Source organism: Eptatretus burgeri, chromosome 11 (assembly GCF_056783735.1).
Source record: "Eptatretus burgeri isolate ZD-2024b chromosome 11, Ebu_testis_v1, whole genome shotgun sequence".
In the NCBI taxonomy this organism is placed as follows: domain Eukaryota; kingdom Metazoa; phylum Chordata; class Myxini; order Myxiniformes; family Myxinidae; genus Eptatretus; species Eptatretus burgeri.
The window spans coordinates 1,592,219-1,619,539 of record NC_140971.1 but is presented as its reverse complement, the minus strand read 5'-3'; the positions used below and the strand labels follow the sequence as shown (position 1 = coordinate 1,619,539).

Here is a 27,321-nt window from a genome sequence, read left to right as displayed (position 1 = left end):
GAGAAATGGAGTATTTTTGCTTCGCTCGACGTTACGACTTCGTTTTAACTCCGATTTTTATTTTGTCTTCGGTTTTTGCGATCGCTTAGGACTTTTAAAACTCGGTTGTCGAAATTCTGTTAAAAATCGGATGTTTTGGAGACGTTTTAAGATTGTCTAAAAAATATTTCACTCGACGCGTCACGGATCGTCCCATGATGCAGTGCGCTCGAGCAGATGCGTCGTTGAGTTACGTTAAGGTATAATTGCGTGGAGAAATGGAGATTTTTGCTTCGGTCGACGTTACGATTTTTGATGGTTTGATACAGAATCATCGTAGAAACTTCTGGTTTGCGTCACTACCTTCTCGAGAGACAGCTTTTATTAGACAAGGTCAGAGGTCAAGTTGACGATTTCGTAAGTACCAGTCTATGACTGCTTGTTTGTTTGTTTGTGAACAGTATTACGGAAAAACTCCTGGACGGATTTCGACGAAACTTGGTGGGGGGATTAGGTATGGTCCAAGGATCATGCCTTTAGATTTTGGACTTGGTCCAAAGTCCAATATGGCTGCTCTGGCGGTCATTTTGAATAAATATTTGAATTTTTGTTTTTGAATTTCTACATGTTTTAAGTGATTTCCAACCCCCAAAAAAAATTTCTTAGAGAAAAAAAACAACAAAGTTTTGCAACTTTTTTTCAAAAAAATTTCGATTTTATTTGAAAAATATTTGAATTTTTTTTTGCATTTCTTCATGTTTTAAGTGATTTCCAACCCCCCCCCCCCCCCAAAAAAAAAAATTTGTTAGAGAAATAAACAAACAAATTTTGCAACTTATTTTTCAAAAAAATTTCGATTTTATTTTTTGGTCATTTCTACATGCGCGTCGATCTCGTTTAGTTTAATGAATCGTGGTTCAGTCGTGTCTGATCCGTTTTGACCTACAACGAATAGGATATCAGGTTCACTTAAGTGACTCAGCAGTATTGGCGGCAGAGGTTTTGCACTCTTCCGGGTGCTGCCCCTTTAGTTAAAACTGATATGTCCCAGATCAAAACCAAAACAGTAACAATAGAACCAGACTAACATGGAAGTTTAAAAATGACACAATTTGTTCCAGATGCTTCTTGCACATGTGCAGAAACCCCTCGCAAGAGTGGCCATCGGGGCATGATAAAATACATTGAGTGTACGAAATAAGGATTGTTTCCTAAAATGGCTCAAAGCTTCTAAAATAAACCAAAACTACTTGGAAAAGTACCTGTGAGAAAGGGATGTGTCTCTCTCTCACAACGAAAGCTTTGGAGAACTTTCTGATCAACATGTCCAAAAAGTTGATATCTTGCATCCTGTACTGCTTAAACTCCCACCGATGTGGGCCCGTGAAAGGTCCGAAGGTTCGTAGACAGGGTCGTTCTACCCAAACATTCATGCTTCCAATCACCAATGGGAAGGTCATATCTGAGACTTATCGATGCATAGGGTGAGTTTAAAATTATGTTCACCACTAATCATGTTTGGAAGAGTTGGGGGGGGGGGGGTTGGGAGGTGTATGGGATGTGAGTGCCGTGTATATATATATATATATATATATATATATATATATATAGACCCACCCACATCTCTCACCCATGAATGGAGGGAATAGCCAATCATCTCTCACCTAATCAATTAAACCCAGGTGGCTCGGATTATATAAACAAATGACCCCTCCCACACTCTTCTAGCTGAAGAAACTGCATAAAGCAACCCAAGAAGACCTACACAAGGTAAGCACTATGCCGTTTCATACCCTTCCCAGAGTTCCTCCACAGCTATAAAGACATTCACACATAGTACTCACATGAGAATCCCAATTGGGATTGATCTATCCATGACAATATATTGTTGTGGTTACCAGATTCGCAAACCACCATTCAGGTCCCTTAGGTGAGGTATCTCGGTAAGTGCATGTGTAGTTAGGCCCAAACCCGTTGTCTAGTGGGAATACATGTCATTTATACGTGCTGCGACTCTTCAGGATAGCCGTTTTTCTTTTACTATCTTTATTTTGGACCAACCGTCATGATCACAACCACAACATCAACCACCGACCACAACCACCGCTTCACCACAACCGCCACGACCTTCACGCACACCTCACAACCGTAGCATCGCCACCGTTCTTGCCCCGCTGTGGGTACCGGTGTTGGACTCATGCAGAACGCGCGTCGAACAGCGTGTACAAAATCACGGATTTTCTGCTTCAAAAACGACACACGCCCACTTTTTGCCGTCCAATCGGTGAGCGAGGGGCGATTTGGCCCCGCCCCCAGGGCGATCGATATATGCAAATTTGTGGATCAAAAAGCCTTCACGCCCACTTTTTCTCGGGCCAATGGGGAGCGAGGTGAAAGGTCAAAGGGAGGGGGTCAAAGGCGAAGTTACGGGGGGATAAAAGGACGGTGTTCGTCAGTCAGAACGAGGTCGGAGAGTCAGCAGAACGAGAACGAGAGAGTCAGCAGAGAGAGAGTCAGCAGAACGAGAACGAGGAGTCGGAACGAGGGAGTCAGCAGAACGAGAACGAGGAGTCGGAACGAGAGAGTCGCAAAGGAGGGTCGGAGAGTCAAGAAGAGGAGAGTCGGAAGCAGAGGGTCAAGACTTCGCGGGCGGTGGAGCTGCTCGTCGTGTGCGTTGGAGTCGGAACGGAGGGGACGGAGCTGTGGAAAGGCGGCGACACCAGACGAGGGGGGTGCTCGCGTCGTGCAGGAAGCTGCACCCGAGGGAGGCCGACAGCGCGACCTGGCCGAGGTGGAGACGCTCGTCGCACATAATAAAGATCCTCTATACCCCGAGCATCAGCAACCCCCTCCTGTTTCCCCCGCGCTGAGATAGTGCGACCAAGGGGCCCCGTTCCCACCCCCTGCCAGGCACTGTCCACGAGGCCCGCGGGTTGCGGGCCATCGCCGCTCCGCGTCTCATCACCAGACGGGTAGGCCCGACCCGGTCTCGGCCTCAGGCCTGCCCCATTCTTGGGGGATTTCTTTTCCTTGGTTTTGGGTATGTGTTGTCGGCGCCGTCTGTGAAGTAGAATTGTATAAGTGTTGCCGTGTGCTCGGTAGTCGGTATTAGCTCTGCACTGTGTTTTCACTTTTATGTTTGCTTTTTGTGTAAATGGAATTGTGTTTTCTTTTTTTGTGTGCATTTGGTGGAATTGTATTTGTGTGCTTCCCATGTGCCGCGAATAAATGTGCTTTATTGTTGAACTGTTCTCCCGCTTCGCTTCGTCTTTTCCCCCATTGAACCCTCATCTTGCTTCACGTAAAGGGTTGGTAGTGGGCTGAGTACGCCCGATAATTAATCGAACCGTCGAGGTCGACGATAACACCGCTCGGTTATTCTGATAGTACGGAACGGGTCGCTTAAGTGGCCCGTGTCCGAAGTCGACCTGCGGCGAGGTGCGACGCCCGGTCTACTCCTCCGCGTGGGTATTTAGGTAGGCCGCATTTGGCGAGCAACCCTAGCCCACGGGGGGGCTGATTGGCTCGATCCCGGGGAGACCAAAGGATCCACGCGTGACTGGATCCCGGCGTTAGTCCGAGAGGGTGACGACTGGATTGTCCGTCCGGTGGGGGACGTGCCGCGATTCGAGTTACGTGGCCGTCAGCACGCCGGCGGGCGCGAAAACCGCAACACTGGTGTCAGGAGTGGGATACAAATTCATCGCTCCTCGCGGCACTGGTATCGGAGAACAGGAAAACAGGCTCTCCTGTCTCCGGCTGAATTCACGGGAATCGGTCCAGGGGTGAGAGAAGCGACCCCCCGATTCCCTCCAAATTACGAGCGAGCAAATTAACCCTTCACGAGAAGCAAGATGGCGTCTCAAGGCGAGCGGGAGCCGGGGGTATTAGAAATGGATGTAGAATGTGTAGAATCCATGGCTCAGGATGGAATCCCCGAGCAGGAAATGTTGATTGCGCAGGAACACGGACTCGCCCAACTGAACCCAGGGCCCGAGGTGGGTGCGGCAGCGGCCGCGGTGTATGACACCTCCCCCCCCCTCTCCACCAAAACCCTTCCCCAACCCTTGCCGAAACGGCTCAGCTGAGTGCATCCAACATGGCCCAGCTTACAGCCATGCTGGCGGCAATGAACGAAAAGATGAATGCGAAAATGATCGAAAAGATGGATGCGAATACACAACAAATGAACAAAAAGATGGATACAAATTCAAATGAAATGAAAAACGAAATGAACAAGCAAATGAATGAAGTGAAAACGACGATGGATGCGAATACACAGCAAATAAACGGAATGGAAGCAAACATGAAGGAAGAAATGAAAAAGTTCCGGGGTGAGACGCAGAACATGGGCCGATGCCTGCAGGCGGGCATGAAGGCCGTGACAAAGGAAATAATAGTTGAGACAAGGGAGGTAAAGGGGGAAGAGTTGGCAGAGACACGGGAGATAGAAAAAATAGAGGAAAGACTACACGAGGAAGACGGGGTAAGTGACGCACACACACACACAGAGGTAGTGGAGGATAATGGGGGTGAGCTGGCGGACTGGGTAGAGACCCAGTGCGAGCACCTGGATGGCCTCCTCCAGGAACGAGGGGAGGGAGTATGCCCCCTTGAGGCGAGCCACGACCAGGTGAGTTCGGTCGTGCTTTGCGAGGTTGAGGGGACGAGTGCTGTGGACGGGTGCACGGAGAGCTTGGGGGGTATAGAGGCCCCGGAGACCCTTGTGGGGACTCGAATCCCCAGTGTGGTTGTCCCTGTGTGTGTGGTGCAAGGCGTGAGTGCGTCCCCGTGTGTGGAAGCGACCCCGTGTGTGAGTGGTGTGGTGGCGATGGTGCCAGAGTGCGTGCTTCCCAGCACGCCGTGTGTGGAAGAGGCACCGTGTGTGAGTGTCGCCGTGTGTGTGAATGAGGCACCGCGGTTGAGTGCCCCCGCGTGTGTGGATGAGGCACGGAGTGCGAGTGAGGCACCGCGGGTTAGTGCCCCCGCGTGTGTGGGTGAGGCACCGTGTATGGAAGAGACCGCGTGTGTGAGTGTCGCCGTGTGTATGAGTGAGGTACCGCGGGTGAGTGCCCCCGCGTGTGTGGATGAGGCACGGAGTGCGGGTGAGGCACCGTGCGTGAGTGAACGGCCGTGTGCAAGGTCGCTGTGTGCCAGGGAGACCGTGTGTGTGAGAGAGCGGTATGAGAGGGAGATGTCGGTCGGCATGCGGGAGCACGCAGCCGCGTCTCCCCGTGTGAATGTGATGGTGTGGACTGTGTGCGTCGTAACACGCAGGTGTGCGTGGGTGGAATGGAGACGACGACGGCGACAGAGGAGAGAAAGCCGAGTAGCGGCTGTAGTTGTTTCGAGGACCGTGCCGGGTTCACCCAGCAGTGAGCACGCGGTTCGTGCTGTGCAACGCACGAGACCACCACGTGCTCGCTTGCGAGAGTGAAGTCCCGGTCCGGAAACGCACGCGGTGGATTTGCCGATCCCGCGGACGGACAAAGTTTAGGCAGGTAAATGGATTTGGACCGGACGGGTTCTCCACGCGATCGTGTGTTAAGCTCCAACGGGCAAAGCACATGTGTTCGCGTGGGGAACCCCTCGAGACGTGGGGCTTGTTTTTTTTTTTTATGCGCACGGTGACGTCATGGCTGCACGTGGGGTTGGAATCCGGCAGGAGGGGTATCTCTGCCGGATGGTCCCGTCCAAGGAGGGACGAGGAACACGTGCAGCTGCATGACGTCACGGGCAGGTGTAAAGTGCGCGAGCTCTGAGTTGCCGCGCAGGTGCTGCGCATGTAAAGAGAAAAAAAAAAGGGAAAACAGCAAGCCTCACTTTCGGGTGTACAGGATTCCTGGGCAAGGGGTGAAAGACCCCCTTACCTTGGGCACAGGAAGGAAACTAGTTAGGGGGAAGGGTTAGCTTAGTTAGACCGACTTCATGGGGCAGGGGTAAGTCCTCATGGAGTCCGTGGAATGGATTAGTTAGAGGGATTGTAGCCAGATTTAGGTTGGGAAATAAAATGGGATTATTTTGGAGACAGTGACAGACTTGTGAATGTGTAGAGGGGACGTAGCTTAGCTACGTAGTGTTAAAAGGAACGTGCTACTAGTTTAAGGGACGACGTGGGAGCACGAGTTAGTTAGGGGGTGCAGATAGAAGGATGGCAGAGTTCAGCGGTGTGTGTGTTGAAGAGTTGTTGGTGAGTTGTGAGGTGAGTACTTGGTGAGTGAGTGAGGCCAGCGGGCCTGTGTGTATGGAGCGAATGGGGAATGCATGGTGCGATGAGTGATTGGGGGGAGGAGTGACTCCCGCCCAAGGGACCCCGGGGTCAGTATAAAGTGAGTTAGGGGGTTAGTCAAATTGAAAAATGGAGGTCGCTTTGCTGTTGGTGGGAAAGTAGGCTCGAGACCCATTTGGAGGGGTGCAGGAGCCCTGTTGACGGGCTTGGGAGCGTGGCTGCGAAAGGTGAGTATCGCTGAGTGGGTACCCCGGGCACCAGGCCAGGCGGCCGCGGTAGGCCAAGGGCCCATGGGGGGCCGGGATAGAGTAGTGGGCACGGGTGCGCCTGCTTGGTGCGGGGCCCGGGGCGCCATTAGCCGCGTGGGCAGTGTTGTGGGCACGGGTGACCCTCGGAAAGGGGCCCGGGAGGCCGGCCTGCCACGTGTGCGTTTCAGGGGAGGTGCCATGGGGGGCACTCCCCGGTGTTAGGGAGCTGGTAGGCTCGGAGGCAGTGTAGTGCCCGGGGGTGCCATAGCGGGAGAATCGGGAGAGGGTCGTGCCTGCCAAAGGGAGCCACGTGTCCCAGCCAGGAGACCGTGTGAGGGCACGGAGAGAAAATTGGTGGGCGAGGTCCGAAATTGTGAGGACACCAACACAGGCGACGGGAATCTGGGTTGTTAGAACCAATAGTTTAAGCGAGAGGCGCTTGTTGAAAGCCCCGGGGTAGTTTAACAGTTAAATGGTTAGGGTAGATTAGGAGATGTACCCCTCCGCACCATCCATCCCCTCGCTGTCGTTGTGGGCCGCTGGACCCACTTGGTGTTAAGATCGCTGAACTCTGGGGAGGCCATTCTGAGGCTTCGTTGGGCCTCGACACAGGACGTTAGCTCTCCCTTATTCCCCTCCGGGAAGGGAACGTAGGGGTTGGGAGTAGGCTAGGTGACAGGATAGGTTAGCCGAACAAGGACGATAAAGGGGGTTAGGGGACGATTTATAGTGGGGGAGTAAAAATAAAAACAACAAAAAAATTAAGGGGGCTAAATTGGTTTTTCACAAATTAAGGGAGTGGGTATGTACAGTGACAGGCAAAGGCGATAGGTTGGGAGGGAGACAGGTAGGTAGGTCCGAGCCCGCCTTCCAAGTGGCCAGCACCACCGCACTCCCTCCACCAACCTCCACTGAACGGCAAAGGCTGGCCAGCTTCATCTGCTGGCTGTGTTACTTCAAGGCCTGTGCCGGCCCACTTGATCGGCAGCTGTTGTGTTGCTGCAAGGCCTGTGCCGGCCACTTCGTCTGCAGCTGTGGTACTTCAAGGCCTGTGCCGGCCAGTTCATCTGCCCGCTATGTTTGCCTGCAGCGGCCTTCTTCTGCGGGCTGTGTTTGCCTGATCACCTTTGCCATGCCATGCCCACTGCCCACGTTCACCAGCCCCGTTCAATTTTGCTTTGCCCCCCCCTGTTCATTTCCATGTGCGCCAGGATCCGCAAGGCAACAGTTTGCAAGCTGCGAGAACTGCCCTGTTGGCAGCTACAACACGGGCCTGCAGTGGCGGCCCGTGCACCGTGTTTGCGTTCATGCATCCATTCGTTGTGCTCATTGTGTGTGCCACTTGAGCTGGCATGGAGACTGCGTTGTGCAGCCCAAGCACCGTTGTGGTTCAGTGAGTTCAGTTCAAAAGGGAAGGCCTTGGACTGCGTGTGAGCAGCCAGCCACGTTCCCTGTCACCTGCATTGTTTGAGTCAGAGACTGCATGTGGGCAGCCTGGCTCCCTGCTAACTGCTTTCTTTTGCAGAGTTCAATGATCCTGGGCCATGGTTTAGTGTAAGATTTGTAAGTTAAGGTAAGATGTACTGTACATATGAGTGCGCCCCCGGCATGTTTGTCTTAGCGCCGGCAATTTTATTTAAGTCGTCCGTGTGAGTGAGTTTGTTTAGGTAGTTACGCAGCCCTCAGGTTATTTATTTTGGGGACACGAATACCATGAATGTCGCACTCAGGGATCCGTAGGTAAAATGTACTAGGGGAAAACTACACATGATGGCACACGAAAATTTGACGACTCGGGACGAGTCTGTAAAGGGAAGGGGGTAGTGTTGTGGTTACCAGATTCGCAAACCACCATTCAGGTCCCTTAGGTGAGGTATCTCGGTAAGTGCATGTGTAGTTAGGCCCAAACCCGTTGTCTAGTGGGAATACATGTCATTTGTACGTGCTGCGACTCTTCAGGATAGCCGTTTTTCTTTTACTATCTTTATTTTGGACCAACCGTCATGATCACAACCACAACATCAACCACCGACCACAACCACCGCTTCACCACAACCGCCACGACCTTCACGCACACCTCACAACCGTAGCATCGCCACCGTTCTTGCCCCGCTGTGGGTACCGGTGTTGGACTCATGCAGAACGCGCGTCGAACAGCGTGTACAAAATCACGGATTTTCTGCTTCAAAAACGGATCAAAAACGACACACGCCCACTTTTTGCCGTCCAATCGGTGAGCGAGGGGCGATTTGGCCCCGCCCCCAGGGCGATCGATATATGCAAATTTGTGGATCAAAAAGCCTTCACGCCCACTTTTTCTCGGGCCAATGGGGAGCGAGGTGAAAGGTCAAAGGGAGGGGGTCAAAGGCGAAGTTACGGGGGGATAAAAGGACGGTGTTCGTCAGTCAGAACGAGGTCGGAGAGTCAGCAGAACGCGGTCGGAGAGTCAGCAGAACGAGAACGAGAGAGTCAGCAGAACGAGAACGAGGAGTCGGAACGAGGGAGTCAGCAGAACGAGAACGAGGAGTCGGAACGAGAGAGTCGCAAAGGAGGGTCGGAGAGTCAAGAAGAGGAGAGTCGGAAGCAGAGGGTCAAGACTTCGCGGGCGGTGGAGCTGCTCGTCGTGTGCGTTGGAGTCGGAACGGAGGGGACGGAGCTGTGGAAAGGCGGCGACACCAGACGAGGGGGTGCTCGCGTCGTGCAGGAAGCTGCACCCGAGGGAGGCCGACAGCGCGACCTGGCCGAGGTGGAGACGCTCGTCGCACATAATAAAGATCCTCTATACCCCGAGCATCAGCAACCCCCTCCTGTTTCCCCCCCGCGCTGAGATAGTGCGACCAAGGGGGCCCCGTTCCCACCCCCTGCCAGGCACTGTCCACGAGGCCCGCGGGTTGCGGGCCATCGCGCTCCGCGTCTCATCACCAGACGGGTAGGCCCGACCCGGTCTCGGCCTCAGGCCTGCCCCATTCTTGGGGGATTTCTTTTCCTTGGTTTTGGGTATGTGTTGTCGGCGCCGTCTGTGAAGTAGAATTGTATAAGTGTTGCCGTGTGCTCGGTAGTCGGTATTAGCTCTGCACTGTGTTTTCACTTTTATGTTTGCTTTTTGTGTAAATGGAAGTGTTTTCTTTTTTTGTGTGCATTTGGTGGAATTGTATTTGTGTGCTTCCCGTGTGCTGCGAATAAATGTGCTTTATTGTTGAACTGTTCTCCCGCTTCGCTTCGTCTTTTCCCCCATTGAACCCTCATCTTGCTTCACGTAAAGGGTTGGTAGTGGGCTGAGTACGCCCGATAATTAATCGAACCGTCGAGGTCGACGATAACACCGCTCGGTTATTCTGATAGTACGGAACGGGTCGCTTAAGTGGCCCGTGTCCGAAGTCGACCTGCGGCGAGGTGCGATCGCCCGGTCTACCCTCCGCGTGGGTACTTAGGTAGGTCGAATTTGGCGAGCAACCCTATCCCACGCGGGGGCTGATTGGCTCGATCGCGGTGAGACCAAAAGGTCCACCCGTGACTGGTTCCCGGCGTTAGTCCGAGAGGGTCACGACTGGATTGTCCGTCCGGTGGGCGACGTGCCGCGATTCGAGTTACGTGGCCGTCAGCACGCCGGCGGGCGCGAAAACCGCAACAATATTTTTGGTGAGATATTATTTCGTGCATTAAGCACCTGTGTGATGATTTTGGATGACTGTTGCATGATCAAGGTAAGGCTTTTGATCATGTTGATCACAAATACCTTTTTTCTGTTTTCAAGGGAATGGGTTTTTGTGAAACCTTCATCTCTTTTGTAAACTCCTGTATACCAATACTCATTGGATGTTGAAAGTTAACAATGGGTTATGTTCTTCCTTTCCTTTTCTACAAGGTATCTGTCAAGGTTGCCCTCTTTCTGGTCTCTTATATACAGTTGCCCTTGAGCCACTGCTGCTATCCATTAGACACCAAATTCCTCGGGGAATGAGAAATATAGGAGCAAAATTTGTGCAGACGGCTTACGCTGATGATGTCTGTGTTTTAATTAGAAGTACAAACAATGTCTCTGCTTTACAGCGTTATCTGAGAGATTTCTCTGCAGCCTCCTCTGGTGGGATAAATTGTAATAAAAGTACAACATTATGGTGCGGAAAAAGTGACCTCATGTGCCTAACCATCATCACTCCCACAGAGCTTAGTCTGGAGGACAGACGGAGTTAAGTACCTTGGTAATCATGAGATAGAGATGAAAAATTGGGAATGAGTATTGGAACAAATTAAGTACAGATTGAAAACATGGGAAGGACTGTTGAAGTCCCTTTCATATAAAGGTCATACTCTTGTGATTAATAATTTGATTGCAACAAAATTGTGGCATAGAATCACTGTTTTGCAGCCATCAAATCAACTAATTATGGCTATTCAGCGAATGCTGGTAAATTTCTTTTGAAGTGGATACCATTGGCTACAACCTGAGATACTGTACTATCGCCGGAAGGAGGGTGGCCATGTTGTTATCGACATCCTTGGTTGGATTGTGGCCTTTTGATTGCAGTCTCTGCACAGACTGCTGTTCACTGAACAGCTACCCTGGTGACCTTTTGTGTTTTTATCCCCCGCCACGTGGCGGAAGGGGGATATTGTTGTCACCCGAGTCGTCCGGCCGTCCGTCCATCCGGCTGGCTGGGCGTCAACATTTATAGCTGTGAGTGCGATAACTCATAAACTGTTCGCCATATCGATTTGAAATTTGGGTCACACATATACCACCTGAAAAGGAAGAACCCTATTGATTTTGGGCGTGGCCGGATCCAAGATGTTCGACTGGGGCGGCCATCTTGAAAAAAATGTTTCAATGGCGGGGGGATTCCCCATCTCTGATAGGTATATTTTCTCCTGCAACAAGCTGGTAAACTGAGATATGATCGGCATCTTTTTTTGATGGATCTCGAGCATATTAATTTTGCCTCTCTTTCGAAGTTCTATCGTAGTTTACTGGACACTTGGAAATGTTTTGACATCCACCAGTTGCTTGTGGCATATAATTGCAGAATGTTCCTTCAAGAACCCCTTTTCTTCAATAATTTTTTTTCCAGTTATTCCTCAGTTATGCCCTGATTCAAAAATTTATCCAAGGAGGAATTAATAAGGTGTGTGACTTTAGAGACTTATCTGGGGTTAAGTGGAAACCTGTTGGTTTGGTGGCATCCGCAATTAGTTCGAGATCTGTCCAACTTGTGGACCAAGTGGTGCGTATAGTTATCCGGAAATTCAAACGGCTAAATATTGGTTGGGAAGGTATTGGTATTGTTACGGCCACAGGTACGGAGTGTATTATGAGGTGGTTAATCCTCGTTTCTCCTTGGAAGAACCAGACCTGGGGCCACCGCGCAGAATTAACTTCATGGTGCGGTGGGTTCCTTAACAACCACGAATTTCAATCAGTTAGCCATGAGTTCCAGTGTCCACCGTCTAATTTGCCGTTTAACTAGAGGTCACATGGCCTCCTGACCGGGGAACACTCTCGGCGATGCACCAATCTTATCTTGATTAGATCTTAAGTAATGTGGCCGAGCGTTTACTGCTGGTGCACGCTGACTATGACAGGTTAATTCGTTTGGGAATTATAATCTCCCAGTCTATCTAGGTTCAGACAACACTGAATGAATGGAAGGAGATGGCAATCACAGACAGGTTGAAATGGCAACAAGGAATTTATTATGAAGAAAAATAAATAAACTGAAGGACTTTTTATTTCCTTGTCAATGAAATGGATGAATTCAAATCAAATGTTCAATCAACAAAATAATCTCAAACAAATAAAGAATTCAACAGGCATTTATAGAAAAATGGACAAAGAGCAGATGCTTATCACTATGCCATAGTTAACAATTAAACACGAGACATGGGTACCCAAAAGACCATTCAAGGGGAAAAGAAATCCGGTCTTGGCTTACCAAGGCAGAAGTTGTCGTGCGTCTACTAAAATATACCAAACTGTGTGAGCATGTCTTAGTCTACCTCTCCAAATGAGCTCTCCACAGGTCGGCTTGTTTCCGCTGCCAGTGCCCTGCCTCGCCGTGCACCCACCTGCATACAAGCTTGAACACCAATGGATGTCACTTCGTCACTACCAGGAACCAGGTACGCCAAGAGCCACCAGGAACAGTCCATCTGTCCCCAACCACGTTGCTACTGTCCCCAACCGTCAGGAGCTGTCACCAACCATCAGCAGGATCTCCCACCAACTCCAACAGGGCAGTCCTGCCATCCTTTTATAGGCGCCTGGTGTGGGCGGAGCCTCAAGCATGACCAGCCAAATCTAGCTTGCCGATTGGTGCATCGCTGCACGAGACTTCCAACCATCCATTTTCCTGCTTATTCTCTCCCGACCATCGAACGAGATGCAACTCCCAATCAGCACAGGCCTGGCTTACGGCGCCATGTTTGGGGCGCTGGACGAACGCCAGAAAGCAGCCACTTGCCAGAACAACCGTGCGGAAACATGAAGCGTCCACAGAACGTCAACGGGCAATTATCACCTCTTTGTTCAGCCCGACACAAAGAAGAGCCGGTTAGCATCCATGGAGCTGCTGAACGGGATGTCGGTCGTCGAGGGAAAATGGTGGGTGTCTGAGGTAAATGATCCGAGTCCACAGCCATGTTTGATCGTCAGAATGAACTGTTTAGGAAAAGCTTGTGGTGTGATTAATGACTCAAATGCCCTGTTAGTCCAATGTGAAAATGATAACCAAAATATAATGTGCAAAATAAATCGTCTATTTCCAAACCAATGTGTCTTGATAGAATGGGAATAGACGAGTATCCGTTGGGCTAAAGGCTATCTTATCGCATGCATGAACGGTGAATATCGCTTGTGCAGAAATGAAAACTGACGTAAAATCATACATCATGTACCTGTCGTAAAGAGGAAAAGGTTATCCCATAAGAAAGAAAGGGAACCTGTTCTCCTACCTTCTCCAATGCATCAGAGTTAAAATCCCTCCAGATAAGGGGATGGGTCTATTCTGAACATGCATTTATGGAAATAACTGTCTGAGGACCTGAATGTTATGTGTGTTACTTGGATCTGATTCTGAAATCCACAACAAATTGGCGTCCAACAAATCTAAAATCCACAACACTACCCTTTCTCTTTCCCAGACTCGCTCCGAGTTGTCCAACAGCTGCTGGAGACATCAGTTAAACGTTACATCATCGCCATTAAAAGTTATCATTACCATGTGGCATGCGGAAGTTACCCCAAGCTAGTATGTTTTTATTCTACCCTTTCGTGTGTGCGACAATTTAAACGAGATATGCCCCGCCTGATGTTTTGGGAACTACCGAACTGGCTCGCACAAACAACCTTATGCGACACTGAAATTGCTGAAAATGTTGAAACTAAAAAATAAACGGTCGGCTTTACCAATCTACATAACTCGATACAACTACATACAAATAATGGGCGGTTCGTAATTCATGTTTAATTGTGTTAATAAAGGGGGTTCATGATTCATGTTTAATTGTGTTAATAAAAGGGGTTCATGATTCATGTTTAATTGTGTAAGTAAAGGGGGTTCATGATTCATGTTTAATTGTGTAAGTAAAGGGGGTTCATGATTCATGTTGAATTGTGTTAATAAAGGGCGTTCATGATTCATGTTTAATTGTGTTAATAAAGGGGGTTCATGATTCATGTTTAATTGTGTTAATAAAGGGGGTTCATGATTCATGTTGAATTGTGTTAATAAAGGGGGTTCATGATTCATGTTTAATTGTGTTAATTAAGGGGGATCATGATTCATGTTTTATTGTGTTAATAAAGGGGGTTAATGATTCATGTTTAAATGTGTTAAGAAAGGGGGTTCATGATTCATGTTTAATTGTGTTAATAAAGGGGGTTCATGATTCATGTTTTATTGTGTTAAAAAAGGGGGTTCATGATTCATGTTTATTTGTGTTAAGAAAGGGGGTTCATGATTCATGTTTAATTGTGTTAATAAAGGGGGTTCATGATTCATGTTTAATTGTGTTAATAAAGGGGGTTCATGATTCATGTTTAATTGTGTTAGTAAAGGGGGTTCATGACTCATGTTTAATTGTGTTGATAAAGGGGGTTCATGATTTATGTTTAATTGTGTTAATAAAGGGGGTTCATGATTCATGTTTAATTGTGTACATAAAGGGGGTTCATGATTCATGTTTAATTGTGTAATTAAAGGGGGTTCATGAATCATGTTTAATTGTGTTAGTAAAGGGGGTTCATGACTCATGTTTAATTGTGTTGATAAAGAGGGTTCATGATTCATGTTTAATTGTGTTAATAAAGGGGGTACATGATTCATGTTTAATTGTGTTAGTAAAGGGGGTTCATGACTCATATTTAATTGTGTTGATAAAGGGGGTTCATGATTCATGTTTAATTGTGTACATCAAGGGGTTCATGATTCATGTTTAATTGTGTAATTAAAGGGGGTTCATGAATCATGTTTAATTGTGTTAGTAAAGGGGGTTCATGACTCATGTTTAATTGTGTTGATAAAGGGGATTCATGATTCATGTTTAATTGTGTCAATAAAGGGGGTTCATGATTCATGTTTAATTGTGTTAATAAAGGGGGTTCATGAATCATGTTTAATTGTGTTAATAAAGGGGGTTCATGATTCATGCTTTATTGTGTTAATAAAGGGGGTTCATGATTCATGTTTAATTGTGTTTATAAAGGGGGTTCATGATTCATGTTTAATTGTGTAATTAAAGGGGGTTCATGAATCATGTTTCATTGTGTTAGTAAAGGGGGTTCATGACTCATGTTTAATTGTGTTAATAAAGGGGGTTCATGATTCATGTTTAATTGTGTTAATAAAGGGGGTTCATGATTCATGTTTAATTGTGTTAATAAAGGGGGTTCATGATTCATGTTTAATTGTGTAATTAAAGGGGGTTCATGAATCATGTTTCATTGTGTTCATAAAGGGGGTTCATGACTCATGTTTAATTGTGTTGATAAAGGGGGTTCATGATTCATGTTTAATTGTGTTAATAAAGTGGGTTCATGATTCATGTTTAATTGTGTTAATAAAGGGGGTTCATGAATCATATTTAATTGTGTTAATAAAGGGGGTTCATGATTCATGTTTTATTGTGTTAATAAAGAGGGTTCATGATTCATGTTTAATTGTGTTGATAAAGGGGGTTCATGATTTATGTTTAATTGTGTTAATAAAGGGGGTTCATGATTCATGTTTAATTGTGTACATAAAGGGGGTTCATGATTCATGTTTAATTGTGTTATTAAAGGGGGTTCATGATTCAAGTTTAATTGTGTTAGTAAAGGTGGTTCATGACTCATGTTTAATTGTGTTGATTAAGGGGGTTAATGATTTATGTTTAATTGTGTACATAAAGGGGGTTCATGATTCATGTTTAATTGTGTTAATAAAGGGGTTTCATTATTCATGTTTAATTGTGTTAATAAAGGGGGTTCATGATTCATGTTTAATTGTGTTAATAAAGGGGGTTCATGATTCATGTTTAATTGTGTTAATAAAGGGGGTTCATGATTTATGTTTAATTGTGTTGATAAAGGGGGTTCATGATTCATGTTTAATTGTGTTAAGAAAGGGGGTTCATGATTCATGTTTAATTGTGTTAATAAAGGGGGTTCATGATTCATGTTTAATTGTGTTAATAAAGGGGGTTCATGATTTATGTTTAATTGTGTTGATAAAGGGGGTTCATGATTCATGTTTAATTGTGTTAAGAAAGGTGGTTCATGATTCATGTTTAATTGTGTTAAGAAAGGGGGTTCATGATTCATGTTTAATTGTGTTAGTAAAGGGGGTTCATGACTCATGTTTAATTGTGTTAATAAAGGGGGTTCATGATTCATGTTTTATTGTGTTAATAAAGGGGGTTCATGATTCATGTTGAATTGTGTTAATAAAGGGGGTTCATGATTCATGTTTAATTGTGTGAATAAAGGGGGTTCTTGATTCATGTTTAATTGTGTTAATAAAGGGGGTTCATGATTCATTTTTAATTGTGTTAATTAAGGGGGTTCATGATTCATGTTTAATTGTGTTAATAAAGGGGGTTCATGATTCATGTTCAATTGTGTTTATAAAGGGGGTTAATGATTCATGTTTAATTGTGTTAATAAAGGGGGTTCATGATTCATGTTTAATTGTGTGCATAAAGGGGGTTTATGATTCATGTTTAATTGTGTTAATAAAGGGGATTCATGACTCCTGTTTAATTGTGTTTATTAAGGGGGTTCATGACTCATGTTTAATTGTGTTTATTAAGGGGGTTCATGATTCATGTTTAATTGTGTTAAGCAAGGGGGTTCATGATTCATGTTTAATTGTGTTAATAAAGGGGTTCATTATTCATGTTTAATTGTGTTGATAAAGGGGGTTCATGATTTATGTTTAATTGTGTTAATAAAGGGGGTTCATGATTCATGTTTAATTGTGTACATAAAGGGGGTTCATGATTCATGATTAATTGTGTTATTAAAGGGGGTTCATGATTCAAGTTTAATTGTGTTAATAAAGGGGTTTCATGATTCATGTTGAATTGTGTACATAAAGGGGGTTCATGATTCATGTTTAATTGTGTTGATAAAGGGGGTTCATGATTCATGTTTAATTGTGTTGATAAAGGGGGTTCATGATTCATGTTTAATTGTGTTAATAAAGGGGTTCATGATTCATGTTTAATTGTGTTAATAAAGGGGGTTCATGACTCATGTTTCATTGTGTTAATAAAGGGGGTTCATGATTCCTCTTTAATTGTGTTAATAAAGGGGGTTCATGATTCATGTTTAATTGTGTTAATTAAGGGGGTTCATGATTCCTGTTTAATTGTGTTAATAAAGGGGGTTCATGATTCATGTTTAATTGTGTTAATAAACAGATTGGGTTATTTATTAAAATCACTCCACATTATTGAACGAGTTGTGGTTAACCCTGGTCATGGATTGACCATTTCGGTGTTTCGTTATTTCGTTGTGTTCAACGATAACTAATGATATGAACATTTGAGTTGTTTTCGATGAGACATGGACGTTGATTGGCTTTGACAAAAAGTTTGGAAAAAATGATTTAATAAATAATTGCCTCCACTCGAGCTTGGGCCGGGGTGTTTGGTGCCTACAAATGTCCATTTTTAGTCCCCGTCCGGCACTGCAAGGCCATGGTTATCCATTGGTTTATTCCCAGCAGTCATTGAGAGCGTGAATTTGTAAATTGTTCAAAATACCAACAAAATTCGTCTGCTCTTCACCAAAGGGTAGTGTGAGACCTTCAACGTCCAACATTCCGACAACTGCTCTCAGATCGGTCCACGTGACTTGGGTACGTCATGTTCGGGTGTAATATAAATATATAAATAAGGTTCACGTGTCTTGGTTATGCCATGTTTGGGTGTGAGGTAAATATATAAATAAGGTCCACGTGAATTGGTTACGTCATGTTCGGGTGTTATATAAATATATAAATAAGGTCCACGTGACTTGGTTACGTCATGTTTGGGTGTGAGGTAAATATAAATATAAATATAAATATAAATATAAATATAAATATAAATATAAATATAAATATATATATATATATATATATATATATATATATAAATATAAATAAATAAATATCGATGATGCTTGTGATTAATGGCGTCGTTCGGTTTTCTTGTTTCATGGTTTATATTTTCACGAAAGACGCACATCATGTTATTGTTATTAAAATGAATGGTTAATATGTTTTGCATTGACTGCGACATTTTTGAGAAACGTTCTTCACGTTCCCAATGAACGATTATATGAACGTGGTGTTCAAGGCGGTGTATAAGTAGAGGTAAACTGTTGTTTTGGTTGATATTGTGTTTGGTTTTTTTTCACGGAGAATCGGTTTTCTGAGGTGTAATTGTTATCAACGAATGGTGCTTGGTACTTGTGATGGATTACCTGTGCTACCTTTCAGGTTGAGGTTGTTTGGGTTTTCCCTTCGTGGACCGTCGGTCGCGGTCCCAATCCCGGTCCCGGTCCCAGTCCCTGAGCCATGGTTGAGCGGGTTGCTGACACAAGCCGAGATGAGATTTCCCTGCTGTCTCTCCGCACCGGACAGTCGTTCAAGGTTCCTCAGCTTGACCGGGTTTGTTTAACAATTCAGGAGAAAACGGTACTCGTTTGTTTGTGTCCTTGTTGATTGGGACCATCTATTTATTACGTACGGACAGTGAGGACGATGTACTTGGGAGGTTGAGAGACGCACATCACGGTACATGGATTAAGTAGTTTTGTCTTGTAGTTAATTATAATTATCATTATTACAAGCCTTGTGTAATCCACGTTTCAGGAAACGACAACATGTAGTAAATGTATTGGAGACTTGTAGGTAAAGTAAATAAAACCCAGAAATGATGTCGAAGTGAATATTTAAGAATCACAACAAAGGTTACCTCCTTTATCAGATGAGGTGAGTGTTTTGGTTTACTGAGATTGAGGGTCAAAAGTGTGGAAGGACAGGAGGAGGAGGAGGAGGAGGAGGAGGAGGGAAAGACAGAGGGGTAGATGAGGGAAGGGGATGATTGGAGAGAAGATGAGGGAAGGGGATGATAGGAATAAAGATGAGGGAATGGGATGATAGGAGAGAAGATGAGGGAAGGGGATGATAGGAATGAAGATGAGGGAATGGGATGATAGGAGAGAAGATGAGGGAAGGGGATGATAGGAAAGAAGATGAGGGAAGGGGATGATAGGAATGAAGATGAGGGAAGGGGATGATAGGAGAGAAGATGAGGGAAGGGGATGATAGGAAAGAAGATGAGGGAAGGGGATGATAGGAGAGAAGATGAGGGAAGGGGATGATAGGAGAGAAGATGAGGGAAGGGGATGATAGGAATGAAGATGAGGGAAGGGGATGATAGGAGAGAAGATGAGGGAAGGGGATGATAGGAATGAAGATGAGGGAATGGGATGATAGGAATGAAGATGAGGGAATGGGATGATAGGAGAGAAGATGAGGGAAGGGGATGATAGGAAAGAAGATGAGGGAAGGGGATGATAGGAGAGAAGATGAGGGAAGGGGATGATAGGAGAGAAGATGAGGGAAGGGGATGATAGGAATGAAGATGAGGGAAGGGGATGATAGGAGAGAAGATGAGGGAAGGGGATGATAGGAAAGAAGATGAGGGAAGGGGATGATAGGAGAGAAGATGAGGGAAGGGGATGATAGGAGAGAAGATGAGGGAAGGGGATGATAGGAATGAAGATGAGGGAAGGGGATGATAGGAGAGAAGATGAGGGAAGGGGATGATAGGAATGAAGATGAGGGAATGGGATGATAGGAATGAAGGTGAGGGAAGGGGATGATCGGAATGAAGATGAGGGAAGGGGATGATAGGAGAGAAGATGAGGGAAGGGGATGATAGGAGAGAAGATGAGGGAAGGGGATGATAGGAGAGAAGATGAGGGAAGGGGATGATAGGAGAGAAGATGAGGGAAGGGGATGATAGGAATGAAGATGAGGGAAGGGGATGATAGGAGAGAAGATGACGGAAGGGGATGATAGGAATGAAGATGAGGGAATGGGATGATAGGAATGAAGATGAGGGAAGGGGATGATCGGAGAGAAGATGAGGGAAGGGGATGATAGGAGAGAAGATGAGGGAAGGGGATGATAGGAGAGAAGATGAGGGAAGGGGATGATAGGAGAGAAGATGAGGGAAGGGGATGATAGGAGAGAAGATGAGGGAAGGGGATGATTGGAGAGAAGATGAGGGAAGGGGATGATTGGAGAGAAGATGAGGGAAGGGGATGATAGGAGAGAAGATGAGGGAAGGGGATGATAGGAGAGAAGATGAGGGAAGGGGATGATAGGAATGAAGATGAGGGAATGGGATGATAGGAATGAAGATGAGGGAAGGGGATGATAGGAATGAAGATGAGGGAAGGGGATTATAGGAATGAAGATGAGGGAAGGGGATTATAGGAATGAAGATGAGGGAAGGGGATGATAGGAGAGAAGATGAGGGAAGGGGATGATAGGAGAGAAGATGAGGGAAGGGGATGATAGGAGAGAAGATGAGGGAAGGGGATGATAGGAGAGAAGATGAGGGAAGGGGATGATAGGAGAGAAGATGAGGGAAGGGGATGATAGGAATGAAGATGAGGGAATGGGATGATAGGAGAGAAGATGAGGGAAGGGGATGATGGGAATGAAGATGAGGGAATGGGATGATAGGAATGAAGATGAGGGAATTGGATGATAGGAATGAAGATGAGGGAATGGGATGATAGGATATCAGGAATAAGAATCTGGATTACATGAGATGGTCATCACTCAATCTTTTAAAGGAGTGGAGAGAACAGGTTGATTGGATGGACGCGGGGAGAAAATTACACTATCAAAAGAGGAACTGATGAGGTGCAGTGGAGTTTCTCTTTGTGTACAAAGTCGAGTCGAATGGATGAGCTTCAAGAGAGAACAAAAAACAATGGGAAAGGGGGGACCAACAGGAGGAGTGGAGAAAACACGTTAACCTCGGAAGGTGGATGTGTGCTTGATGAGGATCAATAAGGGTAGAAAAGATAATGAGGATGACCTGAGGTGCTGATAAACGACTGTCTTGAAACCTCGGAGGAACGTTAACGTTGAATAGACTGAGGAAGTTGTCTGAAACCGAGACCACCGACTTGTCGGTGATGGCGAATTGATAGGCTGAGCCATACCGGAGTCAGCTTTATCGCAGGAGATTCCAATGATCTTGAAGGCCTTGGTTTCCACTGCATAGAGCTGAGCAAGGTGTGAGACAGGCGCACCAACCCAAAAGGTAGAGCAGGACTCCATCGAGCTGTGGATGAAGGCGTTGTGAGTTTGAATTCCAGACTTGTCACAGAAAGGCTTGGCATGACCGAGGATGTGTAGGATCTGAGTTGTGGAGGTTAACGACAGCAGGATTGTTACATTGGTGTGTGCGGTGTGGTTGGGCTCGTGAGGGACAAATATCAGAGAGGACAGGTGGGGCGATACCAGAAATGAGGTGATGGAAAACTGCTCGGCCAGGAATCTGTCTACAATGGAAGAAGGGCAGGACTTGCACTTCAGCCTCATGTGGAGTAACCTGAGAGTAACTTTGACTTCATTCAACGGTTTATGCCTGCACGATGCTGTCGGTGAAACATCCTTTTTTTATTCTTAATATTTCACTTCAAAGTGAGTTTGGTTGGAAGCCTATTTTTGTCATATAATTGTCTCGGCTCATGAAGGAGTTAAATGACAAAGGGCAGCTCTTGCCAGGATACCAGTTGCAGTCTAGTTAGCGGCCTACCGAGAGGCTCAGCATGTCGAGACGGCTCAGGTCTGTTCGTCTGTGTGGAACACTATAAGCATAGAATGCCTCAAGGATGTCTGGTTTCCTCCAAATTTATTTCAGCTTCGTGTTAAACAACAGTTGTGACTGTTTGTTTAAAAATATTATCATATGTTGGACAGACTTGACGGAACCGCTTGTGGTTATAATAATTTTTACTTCTATGTTATTGTGGTTATTATAATATTATAAGGTGTGCCCCACGAAATCCCACGATAAGCTATTTATATACCTTAACACGGTGTTTGTCCAAGGTGGAAAAGCCAATTGGAGAGGGGAGGGGGCAATTGAAGTCGCTACATCCTCCATCGTGTGACCCCGAGTTCCCCTGGAAAGTTTGTTTGAGATTGGATAAGTAACAACCGAATATACACTTCTGGTCAACTGTTTTAGAACACCGCCATTTTTCCAGTTTTTACTGAAATTTAAGCAGTTTAATGTTTCAATGTACTCTGAAATTAAAGCATAGAACAAATAAACAATTGCAGATAAAAAAGAAATCATGGAATCGTTTTGTTGAACAAAATTTAATGTAAATTTTTGACTCGTCAAAGTAGCCACCTTTTGCAGATATAACAGCCGAACATACTCGTGGCATTCTTTCTACAATGGAAATCAAATATTGTTCGTAAATTTCTTCCCAACACTGTTGCAGAAGTTCCCACAAATGTGTTGCACTTGTAGGTTGCTTTGCTTTCACCCTTCTGTACAGGTCATCCCAAACCAGCTTGATGGGGTTTAAGCCTTGAGACTGTGCTGGCCATTCCATGACTTGAAGCCTTCCGTCTTGTTCTTTTCTTCGAAGGTAGTTCTGGCATAGCATGGAAGTATGTTTTGGGTCGTTATCTTGCTGTAGGATGAACCCCTGACCAACTAGGCAAACACCAGAGGGTATTGCATGGTGCTGCAAAATGCTGTGGTAGCCCTTTTGGTTCAGGGTGCCAGTCACTCTGTGCAAGTCACCGACTCTGTATCCAGCAAAAGAGCCCCAGATCGTCACGCTTCCTCCTCCATGTTTGACAGTTGGTGTCACACACTGAGGAACCATCCTTTCCATTCCGTGTTGAACCATCCTTTCGCCTACACGACGGTGTACAAAATCCCTGCGTGATGAACCTAATATTTCAAATTTTGATTCATCGGTCCAGAAGACCTTCTTCCGGTTTTCAGTAGTCCACTGGTGGTGCTTCATGACCCAGGCAAGCCTCTTTTTCTTATTTTGCCATCTTAGCAATGGCTTTCTTACTGCCACTCGACCTGCCAAACCTGCAGCTCGAAGTCTTCTCTTCACAGTTGAAACTGAGACTTCCTTACTTCGACCAGTGTAAATCTGTGCTTGAAGCTGCTGTCCTGTGACCCGTCTATCACGCAAGCTGTTGAATCTCAGAAACTTGTCATCTGATTGTGTTGTGGCTTTGGGTCTGCCAGACCTCTTCCTGTCAGAGTTTCCTCCAGTTTCCAAGTGCCTTTTGATTGTGTGGGAAACTGTACTCACTGACACCTTGGCTTCCTTTGCAATTTCTCTGAAGGAAAGACCTACACTTTTAAGGGTTATAATGGTCTGTCTGTCTTCCTTTGTTAATTGTCTTTTCCTCGCCATTATGATAGCAATATACTACTTCCTACAGTGCAATATTGTCCAAATAATGCTTCAGAGGGTGCAGCAACACAGTCTGTTCCAACACTGCTTTTATACAGACAGGAGGTTTGTAACTAATCAACAAAAGTTGGGACACCTGTCGGAATTGTTTGCATCAACTTTCAAGGCTTAATTTACTTCCATTGCTGCAGAACAGCTGCAGTTGCTAACTCATTACTTGTTCCCTGAAAAGGGCCTTTTTTAACAACTCTGAAATTTACATTATTTTTCAGTTTTTGGTAACATAAACTTTTTTTTAACCTCTGGCAGTTTACCACTTAGCTTTGTACCATTTCAGGTTATTTACTGGACTTGAACTGCTTAAATTTCAGTAAAAACTCGAAAAATGGGGGTGTTCTAAAACTTTTTACTGGTCGTGCATCACAGTCAGACAGACAGACAGATGACAGAATTGGGTATTTTAGTATGATGATTATAAACAGGGTTGAATTGATTGGACAGTTTCTCCAAACTTCCACAATTGTACATTCATCTCAAATTTGCTGAAACGTCTGCACACGACCCATGCCAACATCCTCGTGTGTATGTCATTGTGTAATTTGGTCAACTTTTCATATAGAATCTGGAAACTTGTAATTTTTCACTTCCTATGTTTACAGTGAACACAAAAACAGCTGTTTCCAATTTTTTTTTATTCATCAGCAGTCACCAAAATCCAAAATTTGAGAAATCGCCACATTTTACCCATTATAGCACATTCAGAGATAATAAAAAATATCTCTTCAGCTAAATTTAACCGAGTTAGCCATTATTTACGAACCCCCCCAAAAGATGACAGCCAAATATGCACAAAAAGGACCTTCTGTAGTACTGAGAACGTACAATTTGAATGGATGTGCAAATACAAAACACAAAGATGCTTAGGCATATATAATTATTTAGTCATCCAAGTCCTCATTTTCCTCGTCATCGCTTGAATTCTCATCAATTGCGACATTGTTGCATGTGTCCTCAGCTCCTAATGTGATTGGAGTTTCCATTGTAGACCGAAAAGCAGCAGCTGGCGACTTTGCTTCATACAATATTTGACGATTTGATTTATGTGCTTGCAGTATTTGCTGAGAGATGACCGTTGCTGACTGATTCAAATCATGTATTCGGGCCTCAGTTTTTACTGTGTACATGCCCTTCAAGATTCATAGAATCATGCTATGTAGTTCATGTGGAACTACATCTTCTGCTGAGTTTTCCAGCGTTCCATGGAAAACCCATGGGTCCTTTTTGACCTGCTCAATCGATTTACGTAGCACCATGGAAGCTTCGAAGATCTTCTTCGTGTTATCATGTGGGTCATGTCTGTGTACTGCTTCTCCGACTGCTGCGTTTTGTTTGGCTTTGGAATGTATCAGCGTAGGCTTATTTGGCAATAGTGTGAACTCAATGAGTTTGCCATTCTTCTCGATCTTCTGTCGCAACCATCTCCATGCTGTTTGGGCATTTGAAAATCTTGACCAATATTCAATATCGTGTTGTTTCATCTTCGATACATAGTCCTTTTCTGCTTCATCAATGGGTATGATTTCACCTTGTTCGATACGCTCCTGTATTTCAGCAAAGAACTCGATTTCGGCTGCTATATAGTGAACAGTTGTTTCACTATCATCGGTATTGCCACCGGTAGGGGAATTCGAGGAGGGTAGACTGTCTCCAGCACACTCAAGCTCACGCTTCAGAAGTTGCCACTGTTCAGTTATACACTGCTTGTGATACACAATGACCTGTGACAGTGCATCATTGTCAGATCTGACATTAGAATAGTTCACTTTCCACTCTGGGTTGTTGGAGTGTTGCACTATATCATGTATCGGAGTTCCAATATTTCCTGACCGGCATTCGTGCAAAACATCTTGAACTTTGCCTTGGCAGAAAAAGCACTTACTTTTATCGTAGTTCATGGATTTTGAACGAGTGTGCCTTCCTGATACTGACAGTTCTTCAGGTTCTCCATGATGCGATGAGGTAGCTGGTCTCCCTATGGTTCGTTGAAGAAGACTAACATTGGATGTTGCACAGGCTCGTTTATATCGCTTTTCATCACGTTTTATATGTTCTTTATCGGTGCTTACAGCGTAGCATGTTCTGTGCCACACAACATGCTTGTCACTTAGATCACCTACTGTCAAGTCCCCGATTTTTTATTTTTTATTTTATTATATATTTTTTTCACTGAGTGTAATGAACTCGCTGTTCCCAAAACTCGCTCTCAAACGAACCGCTGTCAAGAATTTGTCGTACGTTGAATGATCCTCAGATTGTGGTGGTTCTTTCAATTGCTCTTGTTTGGAGCTCTGACACTTTATGCATAGTTTATAGTTTATTTCTGTGCGCACCCTTTTCTCCGGGAGTTCTTCGCTCTGTGCCATGACTTATCTGCAAATGGAGAAAAAACACATAATTGATAATTTTTATGTAAAAGACACGACACGTATATTGTCTAAATATGCAGGATCAGGCAAAGATATCAGAGTGGTCATATTGATGAGTGTTGGGGATTATGATTATGATGTCTATTATAGATCTTCTACTGCATACACTGTGTCTGAAAATACGAAACGAAATTTGTCATCAAAATTTTTATCGATTTTTTTTTTTTGTCACTCACTGGCCACCATCTTGGATTTTTGTCATTAGCAATGTTTGGAAAAATTGGAAACAGCTGATTTGTAGTCCTATGTGATCTTAAGGCCCAGTCACACCTTGACGATTTAGCCAGCGATGGCAACGTATTAAAATTTATGTAAAACGCTGGCTTACGTTGAACTTTTGATGTTTTTTTTTAAAGATTCGGACGTATTCATAGCGACTTGGTCTTATGTATAACGCATTGGTAACGGACACAGAATGTTTCGTTGTGTTATAGATAACTTATACCAACGAATGCTGAACCTGTTGTCTGCCTACACAACCGATGCCCAACGATAGTCTAACTTAGGCATAGCGCGTTGCACGCATCGCCGACGATGTTGTGACGTAGCCTATTAAAAGGCTGACACACAACGATTCGAATCATAACTGCTGTAGAAATGGAAGTGTCAACATCGCGGTCACACCTTGGCGATCTTGCCAGCGTATGCCGACCTAAGAAAAATGTGTCTAAAACGTTGGGGCACGTCAAATACGGTATGAGTAAGTTTGGTATACGTGAGTAGAACGCTAAAGTACGCTATCATACGTCGTAGTAAGTAGAGTACGTCAAGAAATTTTAAACATGTTCAAAATTTTACGACGTACTCGGCGTATGACACACGTTCTGCATGCGATGGGGATAAGTTTTACACACGATGTGTGGACGCTTACACACGTCCACAAAGGCTACTTATAAGCTACTCATAAGTCGAAACACGTTGCGTTAATGTCTTTTTTACGCGAAACTTATTTCTAACTTATGTTTGACATGCTTTGAACCAATTCTTTACGTAGTCCCAACACACATCGACGTATGTAGACGTATTCCAATGATGTCTTCCAGTCGACAAAAAAAAATAAATGAACGTGTTTCTAGCTTACAACTGCCATATAAAGACGTGTTCCCAACGGTTTTGGGAATTGGTATATAAAAATGGTGCTCATAAAAGGGGAACCCAACAGTGTTTTCGAGTCCTTTTTGAGTCGATGTCCATGTCAGCAGTATCAGTATTAGTATTAGTATTAGTTGTAGTTTGTTCATGTTGGCAGTAGTAGGTGAGTGTGAGGGGGAGGGTGTGGGTTATGATGGATCGTCCTTGCGTCCGCGTGTCCACGGGTAGGAGACATCTTTTCACCATTGTTCGAAGTTCTTCGCGGCTAATTTTTTATGGGGCTTTTTCAACAATGAGCTATAGCTTGTTTTTACGATTTAGGTCTATTCATAACGG

At 45.1% G+C, this 27,321-nt stretch overlaps 1 protein-coding gene and 1 pseudogene across 3 annotated transcripts in view; one reads left to right on the top strand and one right to left on the bottom strand.

Annotated features, from left to right (window-relative positions):
* The first annotated feature begins 18,300 nt into the window (after positions 1–18,300).
* Positions 18,301–27,321, top strand: part of CDK10 (cyclin dependent kinase 10) — a 90,533-nt gene continuing 81,512 nt past the window's right edge. For 2 of the 3 annotated variants that reach the window (XR_015049020.1, XM_085844864.1), the window contains exon 1: positions 18,301–18,587. Coding sequence is in view for 2 of the 3 variants with exons in the window: in XM_085844864.1 (XP_085700990.1) it covers positions 18,495–18,587 (93 nt within the window). In the remaining variant the exon portion in view is untranslated. The remainder of the gene's footprint in view (positions 18,588–27,321) is intronic. The other variant, XM_085844865.1, reaches the window with a different exon arrangement.
* LOC147016281 (uncharacterized) lies at positions 23,237–25,881 on the bottom strand (annotated as a pseudogene).